At 45.7% G+C, this 17,445-nt stretch overlaps 1 protein-coding gene across 1 annotated transcript in view; it reads left to right on the forward strand.

The window, feature by feature from the left end:
* The window catches only part of LOC115326026 (luciferin 4-monooxygenase), a 112,443-nt gene that overhangs the window by 64,675 nt on the left and 30,323 nt on the right, over window positions 1-17,445 (forward strand). The window contains 3 exon segments of the mRNA XM_042291635.1: window positions 4,587-4,891; window positions 7,937-8,105; window positions 9,501-9,773. Of these exon segments, the coding sequence (XP_042147569.1) occupies window positions 4,587-4,891; window positions 7,937-8,105; window positions 9,501-9,773 (747 nt within the window).

Here is a 17,445-nt window from a genome sequence, read left to right on the forward strand (position 1 = left end):
CTCGACGCTACATTTCAACCTACTTGCAACTGTGCGCACTTCCCATAAAAGTATGAAGCAGTACTTTGAGTATAATAAGACTACATTTGATATAATCAACAACCAGTTAGCTCTATGTCTTCATGAATTTTACACCGCTTTCATCGGAGCTCCGTTGACGACAACTGAAATATGTTAAATGTGAAGTGAACTCACTCATTTGCTTCTTCAATCCGCTTAGATCTGTCACTTCAAACACCGCGTCCCCCTGGTTTAATGTCACCCTTAAAAGATGATCCAATAAAAATAAACGTCTATTTCAACAGCCAAGCAAATCTAACCGTGACAAACATTGGGTATCTTATCGCTGTTCAGCAAACACCTATTCGATACTTATCGCTAAAGCCAAAACAGCTTTCTTCGGTCATAAATTACCTTGACCGTAAAGCGAGTGCCTCGTTTATGAAAACTAACTTGTCCCTGCCTCTTGTGTCTTTGTGTCGCAACGTTTCTCGTCTGTATCTTTTTTCACAAAATTACTACACTAACACAACTCAAAAAAAAGTTACTTCTTCCTCCCCGCATATCTCTGCTCGCCATGACCAACAATCCAAAGTAGGATTTCATCGGCGTCGTACCAACGCCTACATTGACTCCTTCAAACCCAGAACGTCTTCCGTGTGGAAGCACCTTTCCGCACTTAAAATGTATATAGGGTCACCTGATTTGTTGAAAACTGCGATAACCAAACAGCTTGTATATAATACGTTGAGCACTCATGTTATATATTGTTTGCATCTGATTTTGTTTTCACTGAAGTTTGTACTGTATCTTGCACTTCGCCTCTATAATGTCCTAGTTGGCCACAGGCAGGGTTGGGCAGAAATACAAAAAATGTATTTGGAAACACAAGTTTGGGGTACATTAAAATAGTAGATAAAATACTGATACTAAAATATATCTGTAAAAATGTATCGCGATACGTATCGGAGATACTATTTAAATAGAGGCAGAAAGTCTTTGGAAATACAAATACACTAATACATTTGAGAGAGAGTAGAAATACAGGTACAGAAATTTTGATACTGCAAAACATTTTTCAAACTTGTTTGAGGCGCTAACTGAAATGAAGCTTGAAGTTTGAATTGGAAGTTTTTCATCCGGAAATTACTGTGTGTAGGCTTGGCACTTTGCAGTGAAGGCAGTGGTTTCGGACGACAAGGAGTCTTCAATAGGCTAAAAAAAAAGCTCCATCAAAGATAGACCGCGGTCCCTTCCCTGATATCCTGTCTTTCTGACGAGTTATGCGAAACGATTTCAGCCTCTAAACACATTCTATGTCACTCTAAATAACATCAAAACGTCACCACGCCCCTCTCCAATAAGGACGCGCTTGTCAACACTGATCACATGACGTCACAGTGGAATGAACTGCTATTCTTTATCTGCGGGTGCGACCTTGAACATGAAACTTTACCTACACTGTTGTATGAAAGGAGAATACATACAGGGTGTCACAAAAAATACAGGTATTTGTTTACCGCAAAAATAAACTAGACATCGCTGAACGCTCATTCTCCGCCCAAAGGTAGCGCTAGAGGTCACAACCAGATGCCAAAATTTCAGTGCGATCCGATACCTCATTCAAAAGTTATAACTTATAAGTGGTTTGTGGCGCCATAGAGCCCCATGTATTCGAGAACTCCGTCGGCCGCCATTTTCCCAGTGAACGTTTCAGAAAATCACTTATGACTTTTGAATAAGGTATCGGATCGGGCTAAAACTTTGGCATCTGGTTGTGACATCTAGCACTATTTTTGGACGGAGAAGGAGCGTTCAGCGATGCCAAGTTTATTTTTGCGGTAAAAAAAAACTGTTAATTTTCGTTTGTGACACCCTGTGCTTTCATTGTAGGTGACCTCGTTGAAGATCGTGCTGGCAGTGTCAATTGGAATTTTCGCGAAGAGTGAACCACTTGAAGCATCCTGGAACACATGTTTTACCTTAAGTTGCGGTTCAAAAAACGATACGGTGGCATCCCTGTTTTGAGGGTCTTTCCTGCTGACCCTCTTCCACCAACGCATGGATTGCAGTCCTCAAGTTTCGCCTAGCGTCATCCAAACAGAGACCTCGATGATTACGACCTGATATTGCCGTCACAGGTACGAGCTCTCCAAGAAACAGTGCGCTCTGGACGAGTCACAAGTGTACGAAGTCTGGTTCGGCAGAGCGAAGCCATGTCTACGTCCTTCCTTGGTTTCGGATCACCAGAGCAGCGAGTCACGTTCACGTCGACTGATGACGTACCCTTGAGTCGTGCAATATTTCGGGCGCAGCCGCAGATGCATTCGGATATGGGTTGAACTTCAGTGCGTGAGTCATCCTACTATTTGAAGTCAACCACCGCCAGGCTCGTGTTGCAACGGAATGTGACTCAGCTTTGCCGGCTGGGTGTACTGTGTACGCTAAGGCAAGAGAGACGGTTAGCAGGGGACATTGGATGCCAGCATAGAATGGCTCCCGAAATCCCTACCCAAGGACCTGAGGCAGAAGATGCTCCGACTCCACTCCTGGCACGCCACCTGGTTCGAGTCCCCGACTACGCAACACTTCTCAGAAGAGAGAAGAGGGCGCATAAAAAAAATAGTGTGGAGAATCGGAAGGAACGTTGGTCAGCCCAGTAACAATGCCCCAGCATCTCCTTACCTCTGGTGCCATCAGAAATAAAAAAAAAAAAAAAAAAACGTTCGGGCCTGTATTTTTCTTTTTGGGGGAAGTGGCGGGGGGGGGGGGGGGGGGGGGGGGGGGGCGGGTAGCACTTCTCAAGAGATGTAACGAAATACATTTCATCCTGATTGTATCGCGATACAAAGAAACATTCGAAATGTATTCGGATACAGGAATACAGATACAGGTGAAAAAATGTATCGCGATACAGAAATACAGATACAAAATGTATTTGTGAAATACTATCGCGATACATTTGTATCGCGATACCGCCCAATTTTCCCTGAGGGTACTGAAATAAATAAATACAGAAATAAATGAACAAATGAATAAATAAATGAATAAATAAATAAAGACATAAATGAATGAATGAATAAATAAATAAATAAATAAATAAATAAATAAATAAATAAATAAATAAAATATATGCTCATATCAGCAGGCCAGCCACAGTTTCTCCGAGCTCGGGTTCGGTCCGGTACCTTGAAGTTGTAAGCGGAAACGAAGGCAACACACTCCATTGTTTCTGTATTCATTTGAGTTAGAATACGTTTTTACAGATAATTTAGGCTCTCGACTGTGCAAACGTCCCTGGAAGACGACATTCGCTTGGGCCAGACGTAAATCTAATAAGAATGAGAATCATATTTTTTAATATCCCTATGCTTTTCGCTCGCTGGCGGATCAAGGAAACGTACTGGTAATAAAATAATCGCGGCAATTTTCGCCAGGGCATGGAGGCTGACACTATTCAAAATCTCCTAGGTACTGAATAAGATAACGTGGAGTGAATTATAGAAATAATGTATCAAGATTTCTTCAATTTATATTTATTTCTATAAAATATGAGAACATGCGTGAAGTTATGTTATTTTTGCTCGTTTGTTTCTTACATTTCATCTATAATGTATGTAATATGGTACAGAGTCTTTACCTTAATAATTCACAAGTATGCACAACGCGGTAGTGTAGGCATGTCGAGAATGCGCTTAGTATGATTACTCTAGCTGAAGAGAAACTGAGCGATTCTTCACAATTTCAAACAAGAGAAACTAAATAAAAAAATATAGTCATTGCATTCGAGCTTGCTTTGATTACTCCATTGTGCAATTCGCGTCGTCGCGTCATTTAAACTGAATATACGAATAACCAGTCCACCAGTAGCTATGAACTTTATTTTTCTGAACTCCGGTTGATCAAAAGAAAGTTGTTTATATCGATACAGATAAAGGCGACAATACAATGAATAATGAACCGAAAATGAAGCTTTAATCGGCGAATTAGTGCCAGAGAAAAATAAATAAAGAACACATGTCAAGGAAGCAGCCGCGAGCTCTGACAGCAGCATCGAGCGTTGACGGGAGCAGCGGCGAAAGACAGTGCGTCGGCGTCACAGCTGGCTATTGTGAGAGTGAATCAGTGAATCAATCGCCAATTACCACGCTCGGCTCTTTATGTCCTAAACCAGTCATCTCAAAGATTCAACCTAGAAGTTTCGGGAGTTAGCTAGGGGGAAGCTGACTACGCAAGGTCAATATGGCCTCCTTATCTCTTTCGTTTGCGGTAAGAATAAAAACGAAACTTATAGATGCACGGAGAAGCGTTCATTCTCCTTTATGTACGCGGCAATATATTCGTTATTATTTTCGTGCAACTCAAACTTCTTGAGCTTGAAAAGCTCGTTCGTTGAGTTTTTCGTCAGCCTCAAGGTTTAATTTTATATTGTGTGTGATGTACAATCAAGAACTTATGTGAAGCAGTACAAAACGTTTCAGGATTCATCTATAGACAAATACACAATCTTAGGAAGCGGCGGGTAGAAAATTTTACTACATACACTTCGCCAAAAAAAAAGGAAATTATTAAATAATTTTACATAGATTGTCTCGTCTGAAGGGATATGTACAACATTGATTCCTAATCGCAGAGGCTGCACTCAAGAATCCAAGCGGCAACCGAGTGGTCTCTTTTGGTCTTTGCAGACGCTGTTTTCTGTTGGAAGCGCACCCGGTTTCATTGATGTGCTCGAGTTCCAAGACTACTCGGAGGCTAGTCTGAAGCCACAAGTGCCTGCTGACACAGCGGAGGAGGTCGTCGTGATGCTGTACACGTCCGGAACCACGGGCCTCCCAAAAGCCGTGGAAATCTCCCACAAAGCTTACGTCTCCTGCTACCGTGCTTGAATGTATGTGGCTGGCTAAAAACTGTTTTTATAGCGAGAGCTGATACGAGTTTGTTCGCCGCGGCGGTAGCGTATACGAATTCCGTTTCCCCGCTATATTTAGCGGAAATATTTACATCACGTGACGTATGCACCAATTCAGTTTTCCCGCTAAATTTGACGGAAAAAATGTACGACATGTGACCTATGCACCAATTCAGTTTTCCTACTAAGTTTAACGGGAAAATTTATGTTATGTATCTTGACGTCACGGGGCCTACAGACAAATGAACATTTCCCGATAAATTTAGCGCAACAAATAACGGAGAGGCTAAACGCCCCTAGACCTAGCTGTGACCGAGAGCGCCCGGACGCGCCGCGATCACAAGCAACCAGGACATACACCCGCGCTTTGCATGCGGCGCGGCAAGCTGCTTCTTAAACTGGATGCCACGCCTCAAACGAAGCAGGGATGACCTGGCGCCTGATGGCCGTTTCGCAATGCGACGCTACCGTACGCTGCCAAACGCTCCCAACCGCAACCGTGCGATGGGCCTATTTAAGGCTGTTCGCAGTCACCCATAACCATCGGGGCGAAGCTCCGCTGGTCAGTCGCCCCCGTAGGAAAAGCAGCAGAGCTTCAGGCGGCCACGACGAGTTTCGGAAATTTAGGAGGCGTTCCCCCGTCCCTTGCCGTCGCGGGCGTGGCGCGGCATCAGCGAAGATGAAAAGAGCACGCACGAGAAAAGCTGTTGTGGACACAAGGCCGCTACTCTCCCCTTCAGCTTTCCTATGTTTGCACCCCTTGCACTGTTTTTCTTCACCAAGTTCTTGCTCGCGAGGGAAATATAGTGTGTGGGGAAAATGGGAGGGGAGTCATTTTGGTATTTGTTTGTAGATAACCTGATTTTCGTCAGTCGAAATACAGCATTTGTCAGAAGCTTTTCGCTCTGTTTTTTTTTTTCGTCAACGAGAGCAAACTAAATGCATAGCAACGAACTGAAAAACGGCTTCCCGTCCCATGCGTGGGTACATATCTTATAGAGCAGCTTGGTGTGTGGATCATGAAGGTCTCTCAGTGGCGTGTTTCTTGCGCCTCTTCATCCGTCGGGTTTCCGAAGCGAGCGAAAAAGACGCCGGGGACGAAACCGTGATTGTGCTCAGGATTTTGAGACGGCGGCGGATGTTGTTGCGTGTTCGTGGTTTTCGCTAAACTTGCTATTTACAGTGTGAATGGTCCGTGCGATCCACCTGGTCGGTTTTATTAGTTGAACTACCCCACGTCTCAGAAATTTACCCAGCGGAATTTGAGTACCTTAAAGATATTTTTTGCAATAAATAATTCGGTAGTCTTAATGCGGTTTGAGCGTTTTCGTCTACAGCTGGTTGCCTCCGGGTTTCAGCGATTGCGTTGCTCCTTATCGTCTTTTTAAGCTACAACTTGCATGTAAAGCTCAATGTCTGAAAATCACTTCCAATGGAGTAAGTCTATACCCACGATGTCGCGCACCTTGACTAGAAATAGCTATACGCACGACGCCAAAATTGTTGGGTCTCGTATAAAACAAATTTAAAAACAGTGTGCTACAGCTCTAACGTGGTCTTTTGGTAAGATAATCGATTTACACTATGCGGACCCAGGATCGAATCCGGTAGGCGGCGGGTATACTTTTTTTGTCAAACATTCGGTTGTATTAACGAACGTTTTTTTTTTTATGATTGCCACAGTAACGAACAAACGTCGAAGTCTTGTCGCTGTACGACTTGGTATGGGACTCCCTTTGTGGAGGTGCAATGGGAGACAGCGAATATTCGGCCGCCGGCGAGGCGCCGGGAAACGGCGCATATGGGTGGCCAGCTGAATTAATATTTTTTTATGAGCCATCCACAGACTGTCCATCCCAGGCAATAGAAACGGAAAGAGGGGAGGGGGGAGGGAGGGGGCGGGGCCAGGGGGGCTTCACACGCGCCCATGTAATACACGCGCCTCCGAAAAGGGTGACCAATAGGCAAAATGGCATCAGCTCTCCGCGTCGTGCGTATAGCCAATTCCGGTTGAGGTGCACGACGTTCTGCTATAGTATCATTCTTTGCAATGATGTTTCAAACTATATTTTATGTCAATTCCTCACAGTCATTTGGGCGGCTAAAGATTTTAAGGGATGAGTGGATCTGAAAGAATGAAGGTTCTGACGGGCGCAAGGGGTTTGAAAGTCTGACGGGCAGAAGTGGTTTATAGGGCTAGGGGGTTCAAAAGGATGAAGGGATTTGAAGCGTTGAGAGGGTCCCGTAACGCATCAGGGCTGAAGTACTATTATCAATAGGGTTGAACAGTTAAATTGGACATTCACTTGAATCGGTCATTAAACTGCAGGGTAAAAAAGGGTGCACGCAGTTTTAGCAGTTGAGTCTACCTAGCTCACCACTAACACATAACTTCACTCATATACCAATAAACAATCGGACCATTAGTAGAATGAATGTTATTAGAGAAAAATGAGCTGCACACTGATATTTTTCAAATGTAGTTTTCAGTAGTTCAATACACGAGTGGAATACACACCGAAGTCGGCCATTGGGGCACCTAGACTTAAAGTGCCTCCGTCTGTTGATAACCTGAAATGACAAATCCGATGGTTCTGTCCCAAGAGAGGACAGTTGAATGGGCATCAGATGAAGCGATATGACAGACCGAGAGACGTCGGTCCTACTTTTAGCGGAAGGAAGATCCCTATTCAGGCATGCAAAATAACGAGGCTGCGGTGTGTGAAGCGTGTACTTATTTTTTATCAAAAATTGTCTACGCTGACCGAGTTATCCTGGCGGAAGACAGATGCGTGATGCTGGCCGATCAGTGTCACACCTCAAATTAGCCAGACATATAATTTTTCGTGTGTTTTGCTATTAGCTAACTTGCATTTTTTTTTAAGTAGCCCTTTTCTTAAAAAACGACCCTGCCCTTCACTTGTATTAGTCAATGTAATATATATTTTTATTATATGAGCAGAGATTATTTAACCTGCGTACCTCTTACAAAGTTTTTTTGACTTGCTTTATGCCATGTTACAGGGCTTCAGGGGTCTTAGCTGCAGATGACGTCATGCTTGCTTGGAATCCTTTCACTCATGTCTCCGGGTTTGTGATCGACACCATATGGGTGTGCCTGGGAGTAAGGCTGATTGTTACGGAGCATTCCATATCGTGCAAAGATTTCTTGGAGAACCTCTCTACACATCAAGTAAGACAACCTAGGCCAAGCACATTTGACACTGCTGGGAAGGGGGAGAAACGGAAACTGGAAAATCCATGGCACTCACACCGGTATTGTCTCGGAAGTTGAAAGCAAAGGACTAAGCAAAAAATTTAAGACGTTTACAATTTTCTCTAACGCCGAATTAGAGCGCAGCTCTTGCATAGGAGAAGGGGATGTACGGAGGGGAGGGTATGCCCCCCTCTTCCTTCCCAGCTAAATTTAGCAGGGAATTTGTTTTTTTTTAATTAGCCGGAACATTTCACCCTCGTGACGTCACACGTGGCGTCACTCGAGTAAACTTAGCGGAAACTTTCTTCCGCCAAATTTAGCGGAAAATATTTTCCGCTATGCTTAGCGGGAATATTGGCAATTTTAGATGCGCGTGACGTCACGCGACGTTACACGCATCTAAGATTGTCAATATTCATACTAAATTTCCGCCAATAAGAAACATGTGACGTCATACGTCACGCACGTTCTGTAATGACGTTACACGTGACATCATGTCTTACGTCACGAAGGTTACCCTCGTCACTTCGTGAGAGTAACCCTTGTGCCCCTTTTGAGGTTAACTCTCGTAACCCAAGCGAGGGTAATCCTCATGATGCTCGTGAGGGTAACCCTCGTGACTCCCGTGACGGTAACCCTCGTGACCCTCGTGATGGTACCCTTGTTGATCCTCGTGAGGGTAACCCTCATAACCCTCGTGAGGGTAACCCTCCCCTAACGCCTCCCCCCACACCAAAAGAAAAAAAAAATAGGACATATATATTTTGCCCGCGAAACTAGATTGCTGCGGGTTTTCCAGTAAATCACTTCAAGCCCCACCAATGGTCGCAACAATACCGCATAAAGATATCTCTTTCATTAGTAAAACCAAAAATATTGGAGCCTTTCAGCTCTTGAGGAGGAGTAGGGAAATGTACTGAGGGGGGTCACGTCACCTGCGGGTAGTCACGTGACCCCGGGGGGGGGGGGGGGTCACGTGATCTCGGGGGAGGGGGGGGGTCACGTGACCTCGGGGGGGTCACATGACCTTGGGGGTTACGTGACCCCCCCCCCCCCCCCCGGTTACGCCGACGCCGACACCGCTCAGGCTGGAAACGGGCCCCTAAGAGCTGCGCTCTAAAATATTGGAGCCTTTCATAAAAATATCTATATTACATAAAAGTCTCTATATTCTTACGTTTCTTTCAAATTTTATTGAACACATTCTGCTGGGCAAAACGTTTGGTCGTGGTTTATGTCAGAGAGACGTGTCTATGCTAGGTCATTCTAAAATAGCATACAGCATTCACAAAAAAGAAAAGTAACACAAATTTCAATAGGCTGCAGCCCGACAGTATAAATATATAGTGAAATACACATCTTATTCCTCAGATATCCGTGATTTTTGCCACTTCTGAGCTGCTACGGGGGATTGTCAACGAAGCGAGAACGAACAACCATCCAGCAGTGGGTCTGAAGAAGATCATGGTCGGAGGGACGGCGCTCGCCGAATCTCTAGGAACAGAGATATGCGAGTTCTTTGGCGTTAACTCGTTCGTAAACTTCTACGGCTTGACTGAAACATTTGCTCTTGTAAGCTGCACTCCTGCCGGAAAAATCCGCTTGGACAACGTCGGCGTTCCTTGTGCTGGCTCCAAAGTCAAAGTATGTCTGATCAAAGGAACTTTCTCGCACTTCTATACCCTAAGCCTTTTTGACCACGTATTTTGTTTTTCTTTTTTAAAGAACAGTTAGTTGAACAGCTTTTACTAATAAATCTTCATAGTTTCTGGAATCAAATATGAACACCCGTATATCCATGCACCAACATAAAGTCAGAAGACAAGCAATAACAAAAACACAGCATGTGTCTGTCTGCGACAAATACACAAATAAAACGTGGTTTTCACATAGCAAGAAAAATATTAACCTTGACCGAAAACCTAGAATTTGCCCGAATTTTGCGCTAACGATCGAAACGAGATTTGTGAGATTCTATTTGTGGTTTCTTCCTCAGGTTTAAAGATCTAAACGTTATCCACTTAAAATGCTAAAATGCTGTTTGTCTGTCTTTCAAAGGTTTAACGAAAAACTGTTGTTTGGTGTCCACGTAAGACGATAGTCACTTCCACGTATTCGCAAGCTGCGTTCGTTGCTATTTTCTTACTGAAAATATTTGAGTCGTATTTACATATAATATTTGATTCTTGTAGGTATAACTTTGATATCTGATCCCGACTTCTTGCGCTACATTTGGGTGGACAGAGAGCTGTCAGCAATGCGTAGTCCACTGTTGCCACGAAAGCAACTCAATTCTCTCCACTCCCAGACACCTGTTGGTCTCGAAGTGCTCTACACTAGGGGTGTCGCGAACCGGCCGAGGTTCGAGTTCGACCTGGTTCGACTTTTTCGAACTTTTCGTGGAAATTTCGACGAACCTTGTATTGAGGTTCGACTCGTGTGCGCATGCGCGACAGGCTGGCCAGTTGGCTTCGGATTGGATGGTAATGGCTAATGGATGAATTAAGGGCACCGCTGGTTGGTTATTTCAGTTAATACAGTACAAACAAAATTAAGTTATTAATGTCTTTAGTGATTAGAAGTGGTTTCTTTTAATTCCAACTGTTCATAAAATCAAATAACCATTTGCATAAAAATAAATTCTCCAAACCTAGACATGTGTCGATCAAGGTCTGGCCACACTGTCCGCAAAGTCGAACCGGTCGAATCTGGTAAAAAGTTTCGAAGCTTCGTCGAACCGGTTTGACTTAGTCGAACCCCGAAAGTTCGACCTAAAAATCCGGTTCGACAAAAGTTCGCGACACCCCTACTCTACACTATTATCTTCCTTACAGAAGCGAACGGAGACGAGCAAATGTATAGCCAAAAGATGTCTCGACCTTCCTTCGCCCTTTTCCTTACTTTCTGTAGTTTGCTATTTCGGCTTGGCGCCACCATATATGGCACGCTTAGGGCATATCGAGTCTGCATTCTCAGTAGCCTTGTGGGCGTCGCCTTCATGTGAAACAGTGCAGAGCAGGCGAAATGGGCAATATGCCTAAACGCGGAGCACCTCGCGGCTAAGGTGCACTCTGGAAGCAGGAGACTGTCAACGCAAAGTTAAGGTTTCGGTATCGCCGGGTTGTGAGTCTGCCGTCTGCTATCGTCTCCGCACCGCCATTTCTCACGTCGTCTCGGACTGCTCCACACTTATGTGCAATACAGTAAGCACCCTTTTCTTCTCGTCGCTACATAACAGATACAGCGAATAACGAAACTCTACGATTTTGCTGGCACGGGGAGCGAGCAGGAACGCCGCAACAAAAAAAGTCAAGTGAACGCAAATCGACGTACGCCGAGCGCGGTACCAGCTCACTGCTTGCATTGGTTTGCAACCTCAATAACTGCCACTTCGGCTAGTACCAAATACCATGTAAGCCAATACTGGCAAGTCCCGCGGAGCGCGGGCGAAAGTGATCGCAGCGCACCTGTCGAGCTCGGAGTCTCCACTAGCAGACGCATTCCACGCAAAACATTGGTTTTGCCTATCTCCGTGCGAGTTGACCAATGAAAAACAATTGTCACGGGCATTCACTGCTTTGAATGTTAAAAAAAAAAAGAAAAGATAGGTGCCACATCATGAGTGAAGGACGTTCTGTTTGCGTAGGAAAGATGTTACAGCTTTCCGAGTGCCATTTTCTGGCTCTCCCAAAGAAAACACTCTTTCAAAACGTACGTAAGCCAGGCAAAACACCAGTGTACGTTCTCCCCGTTTCTTGAAAAAGGGCAGTGTACAAAATTTTTCAGAAGATAGCTACGTTTCAACTTTACTGTTCTTATCAATCAATTCGTTTTGCTGTTTAAATTTCAATTTCTTATGAATGTATAGCTTTAAAACCGTTTCGTCCAATTGGCGAGCCGGCCAATCACCCTAAGAACGTCTCCGGTTGAAGAAGCAAAAGACAATTTCGAACCACGTATGTTACTATGATTCCAGTATGCTCTGGAGGAAGTTGATTTTACACACGCAAATTTGGCACTGTTACTGAAACTAATAAAAGCGTAGTAACAAAAAAACTAACTTATCGCGCGTGCAAAAAAAAAAAAAAAAAAAAAAAGAAGAGGAGATCGTTGTAGCGCTAATAAAATGATTTCGCTGGCGGTATATACGGTGCAGAAATTGCAATTGTCAGCAGCGGGACAACTGACGTCTTTCGCACCTTCTACGATAAAGGCCGGCACCCGTTGGACAGTCGTGCACTGCCTTCCATTTTTCAGAATCTACTTACGTCTTATGTTTGAGGCGAAGCTACGCCGCCACGTTCTTTATTCCTCGTGCTTTTATCTGTGTGCGTGCGGGCGGGCGGGCGTGCTTGCTTGCTTGCTTGCTTGTTTGCTTGTTTGTTTGTTTGCCTTTTTTTGTGTTTAGTTGTCGTTCGAACTATCGTGCATTTTGCCTTGCCATGTTTGGCTTAGTTTTTACTTTCTCTCCTTCCCTTCGTCACTTACTACCGTCGGTTCGTCTGCTACGCTATGCCCGGAAATCTGGAAAGCCGTCTGCAACATTTTGCTTTTTTTTTTTTTTTTCACTGCCTTCTGCAATAACCTCCTATTCTCGTCTTCGATTGAGTTTCTAATCGGCAATATTCATATATACCTTTCGATACTTAATAAATGTATTGAAAAGTGGAAGCACGTTATATTCGGATTTTAATTGAGTACGCGGTCACGTCTGACTTGGGTCATCGTTTGTTGATCAACTGGCCGCCTTTGGGCATACACCAGCGCATACTTGGAGATAGCAGGCATGCCATGTGCTGCATACCACTGCAAAAACAAGTTTTTGCGATGTGGCGGAAAGTGCTTCTTCCCCTTTCTGAAGACTGAACAAACGTGAGTAATTAAGTAACTTCAAAGTAAACTGGAAGTGCAAAATTAACACTCACGCCTCAACAGGCGATTATGACAACTCCACGGAGATGGCGGAAAACTTCACAGACGAAAGACCAGACGCACAACTCAACACTCAGTTTTATGTAGCCGGGTGGGCAGCCTGCTAAATATCTCATCATGCGTGCAAACTCCAGCTGCAACCAGAAGCATCCCAGGTAGCACGCCAGAGGAATGCCCAACTTGGGCAAAGGTCTGGCAAACATAAGGGCCCAACTTTGCCGCAGTTAGGTTTTTGCGCCATGGCACTCATCAGTGCCAAAGTACGGTGCCTAAGTATAGCCTTAGTTGGGCGATCCTAGGGCATGCCAAAGTTTGACTCTTCTCTGGTACGCCAGAGGAGTGCCAAAGTTGGTGCCATACTTGAGCCATAACTGCCATAGTAAATCCTAAACTGGGAATGCGGGGCATGCCAAGGTTTGGCGTTTCTCTGGTCCGCCAGAGGAGCGCAAAAGTTGGTGCCATACTTCAGCCGTAGCTGCCAGAGTAACGGCTAATTTCGGTATTTGGGACATGCCAAAGTTTGGCTTTTCTCGGGTACGCCAGAGGAGCGCCAAAGTTGGTGCCAGACTTGAGCCATAACTGCCATAGTAAATCCTAATCTGGGAATTCGGGGCATGCCAAGGTTTGGCGTTTCTCTGGTCCGCCAGAGGAGCGCCAAAGTTGGTGCCATACTTCAGCCATAACGGGCAGAGCAAGGCCTCATTTCGGCATTTGGGACGTGCCAAGGTTTGGCGTTTCTCTGGTCCGCCAGAGGAGCGCCAAAGTTGGTGCCATACTTCAGCCATAGCTGCCAGAGCAACGCCTAATTTCAGTATTTGGGACGTGCCAAGGTTTGACGTTTCTCTGGTCCGCCAGAGGAGCGCCAAAGTTGGTGCCATACTTCAGCCATAGCTGCCAGAGCAACGCCTAATTTCAGTATTTGGGACGTGCCAAGGTTTGGCGTTTCTCTGGTCCGCCAGAGGAGCGCCAAAGTTGGTACCATACTTCAGCCGTAGCTGCCAGAGCAACGCCTAATTTCGGTATTTGGGACGTGCCAAGGTTTGGCGTTTCTCTGGTCCGCCAGAGGAGCGCCAAAGTTGGTGCCATACTTCAGCCATAGCTGCCAGAGCAACGCCTAATTTCGGTATTTGGGACGTGCCAAGGTTTGGCGTTTCTCTGGTCCGCCAGAGGAGCGCCAAAGTTGGTGCCATACTTCAGCCATAGCTGCCAGAGCAACGCCTAATTTCGGTATTTGGGATGTGCCAAGGTTTGGCGTTTCTCTGGTCCGCCAGAGGAGCGCCAAAGTTGGTGCCATACTTCAGCCATAGCTGCCAGAGCAACGCCTAATTTCGATATTTGGGACGTGCCAAGGTTTGGCGTTTCTCTGGTCCGCCAGAGGAGCGCCAAAGTTGGTGCCATACTTGAGCCATAGCTGCCAGAGCATCGCCTAATTTCGGTATTTGGGACGTGCCAAGGTTTGGCGTTTCTCTGGTCCGCCAGAGGAGCGCCAAAGTTGGTGCCATACTTCAGCCATAGCTGCCAGAGCAACGCCTTATTTCGGTATTTGGGACGTGCCAAGGTTTGGCGTTTCTCTGGTCCGCCAGAGGAGCGCCAAAGTTGGTGCCATACTTCAGCCATAGCTGCCAGAGCAACGCCTAATTTCGGTATTTGGGACATGCCAAGGTTTGGCGTTTCTCTGGTCCACCAGGGGAGCGCCAAAGTTAGTGCCATAATTCAGCGAGAACTGCCAGAGCAACGCCTAATTTGGGTATTTCGGACACGCCAAAGTTTGGCGTTTCTCTGGTACGCCACAGGAGTGCCGAAGTGTGCCCTACTTGAGCCATAACTACCAAAGCAACGCCTAATTTTGGCATTTCGCCCTCGCCGAGTTTGGCTTTTCTCTGGACCGCCACAGCTGTGCCAAAGTAAGTGCCAGACTTGAGCCATAACTACCGCAGCAAATCTTAGTTTGTTGATTCGGGGCATGCCGAAGTTTGGCTTTTCTCTGGCTACCCACTGAAGTGCCAAATAAGTGCCGGCAAAGAAAGCCGAAAGGCCTGCCCAAGTTTCGAATATCTCTGGTGTGTCACAGAAGTGCTCTTTCACGCATCCCAGAAGAGAAATAAATTAAATAAGCGTTGGAAACACGATGGTAAGATGTCATCACCTCCGTTCCCAAGCAGCACGGCAGTACTTTGCAGTATCGTGCCAGTGCAGGCCGAAAGTCGGTTCCAATATCGCTGAACTGTCCAGTTTTGCACCACCGTTTGATACCCGATATGTATTGCCGTACAGCTGTTTCGCCCCGGCCTAGCGTTCGCGCAATATTGTGCGAAAACTCTACGATGCGTCTGCTTCGTATTGGCCGAACGTCGTGCAAGTATGTGTACGTTGCATGTCATTTGTTGCATATCCAATCACTTATACGGACAAACAAATTTTTTTCGATCGCTCCCAGAAGTTTATTAAACAACTATCATTGAACACAGTGTATTTTCAACATATTTACAAAGGCCACACTTCTCTGTAAAACGAAAAGCAAATTATAAAATACAATTAACACTGTCCTCATGCCAAGCAAAACTCATCACACAAAAACCGCGGAGATTAAGAGGAAAGCAGGACGACTATCAGAATCATGCTTGCAGTGCACTTACTAATAAAAGAGCGATATCATGTAATCCTTGATAGATGCATAATCCAACTCAGGCACCCCACAAACACATTCGAGGATTGGAGGACTGACGTCTCGTCGTCGGCGAAGAGCAGTTTTGTCGAAGCGTGTCCAACAAACACATCACAAGTATTCCACGAACTCCGGTGCAAAGAATGGCTGTTACCGAAAAATCGGCATGGACGTATTCCGACCGTTTACGACGAAAAAATACAGCCGCGTCTGCAATGCACGAAAGCAACAGAACATTGAAGAGCAGTTCGAAAACCGGACCTACGTGGCCCGCTTATTTCTATAATTAGGCAAACGGCAAAAACTACAGCCCCAGGAATCCCATGAGCGTGACAGAGAAAGTCAGGTGAAAAATTTTCGTCCAAACGTTTTTGTCCTACGCGTTCTACGTAGAGAGGTCACGCTGGGTCACGCGTTTCGCTTCACCCTTTTGATTTGCTTAAAGCGGCTGTCGCGCTCGCTGGCAGCCACACGAAGACACAAAAGCAGGTGGGGAGGATTTGCAAAAGGCGAGGTCGAAGGGGAATCAACAACGCATAAAAGGAAAGGCCGCTTCTGCCGGTGACCTTGTCGCCTTGCCTAGTCAGTCAGCGTTCGGCTTCCATTGAGGGCCTCAGAAAGATAATCTCCTTTCTTGAGAGCGAAATGGACGGGGTGGTTATGTTTTTCGGGCTTGTCGCCATCCGATAGGCCTCAATTATTTCTGTCCCCACTCGCTCGCAGTGGCCTCCCATGGCTGTCGTGCCGGTGAAATTAGGAGCGCAAAAATACTCCAGAAGCCGGGCGAAGACATAATAAATGTAATAACAAAAACGGCTTGACATAACAAAAATAACAATTTAATTAAACGTTTCGCCTCCCATGCGGGAGGCATCTTCAGTAGAGCGCAGAGCGAGTGAGAGTCGCACAAAAGAGTTCGGCTATTTATGGATAAAGTTTGTGTACACGTCCGGCAGGGGGCCACGGTTCTTGTTTACCAGCGATGAATCACTTCCGCGTTTGTTGTTCTGGATGAACCAAGATTCCAGCAGCTTCCTCGGTCCCCACCTTTTATCCCTCGCCTTGTTAAAGTCAAATTGGTGTCCTGACGTCCATGCATGGTCGACGAGTTCGGACTTGAAGCGAGTGGCGTTCGTGGAATTGGCGACATCCCGTGCGTGTTCTTTTAGTCTTGTTTTTCTTTTTCGTTCCGTCTCTCCAATGTAGGAAGCGTCACATTCCTTGCACTGCACCTGGTAGATCACGACCCTTTCTGCCTCGGGCGGGGTCGGGTCTTTTGGCTTGGAGATAACATTGGCAATTGTTCTGTAGGTCAACCATTTCGTCGTTTACCCTGAGACTGGGTTTTTTTTAGAAGAGCAGAAGTAACAGAAAAAACAGACAGGTCTCAAACTCAGGGTAAACCTGTCTGTTTTTTAGAAGAGCAGTAGTAACAGAAAAAACAGACAGGTCTCAAACTCGGGGTAAACCTGTCTGTTTTTTCTGTTACTTCTGCTCTTCTAAAAAAACCCAGTCTCAGGGTAAACGACGAAATGGTTGACTTCCACCAGCTAGCCTGTACTTTGACTTTTTTCTGTTCTGTAGGGATTGTATACAGTCCGTACCCCCAACGGCCTACGGGCGCGTACCAATGCCTCCGAAACCCCCTTAACGTAAGGGATGCACACGACGTCACGTGTTCGTTCGGCTCGATCCGGGCGCCGACGGGACATTTGTTTC

The sequence above is a fragment of the Ixodes scapularis genome, unplaced genomic scaffold, assembly GCF_016920785.2.
Source record: "Ixodes scapularis isolate PalLabHiFi unplaced genomic scaffold, ASM1692078v2 PGA_scaffold2__306_contigs__length_199485367, whole genome shotgun sequence".
Classification (NCBI taxonomy): Eukaryota; Metazoa; Arthropoda; class Arachnida; order Ixodida; family Ixodidae; genus Ixodes; species Ixodes scapularis.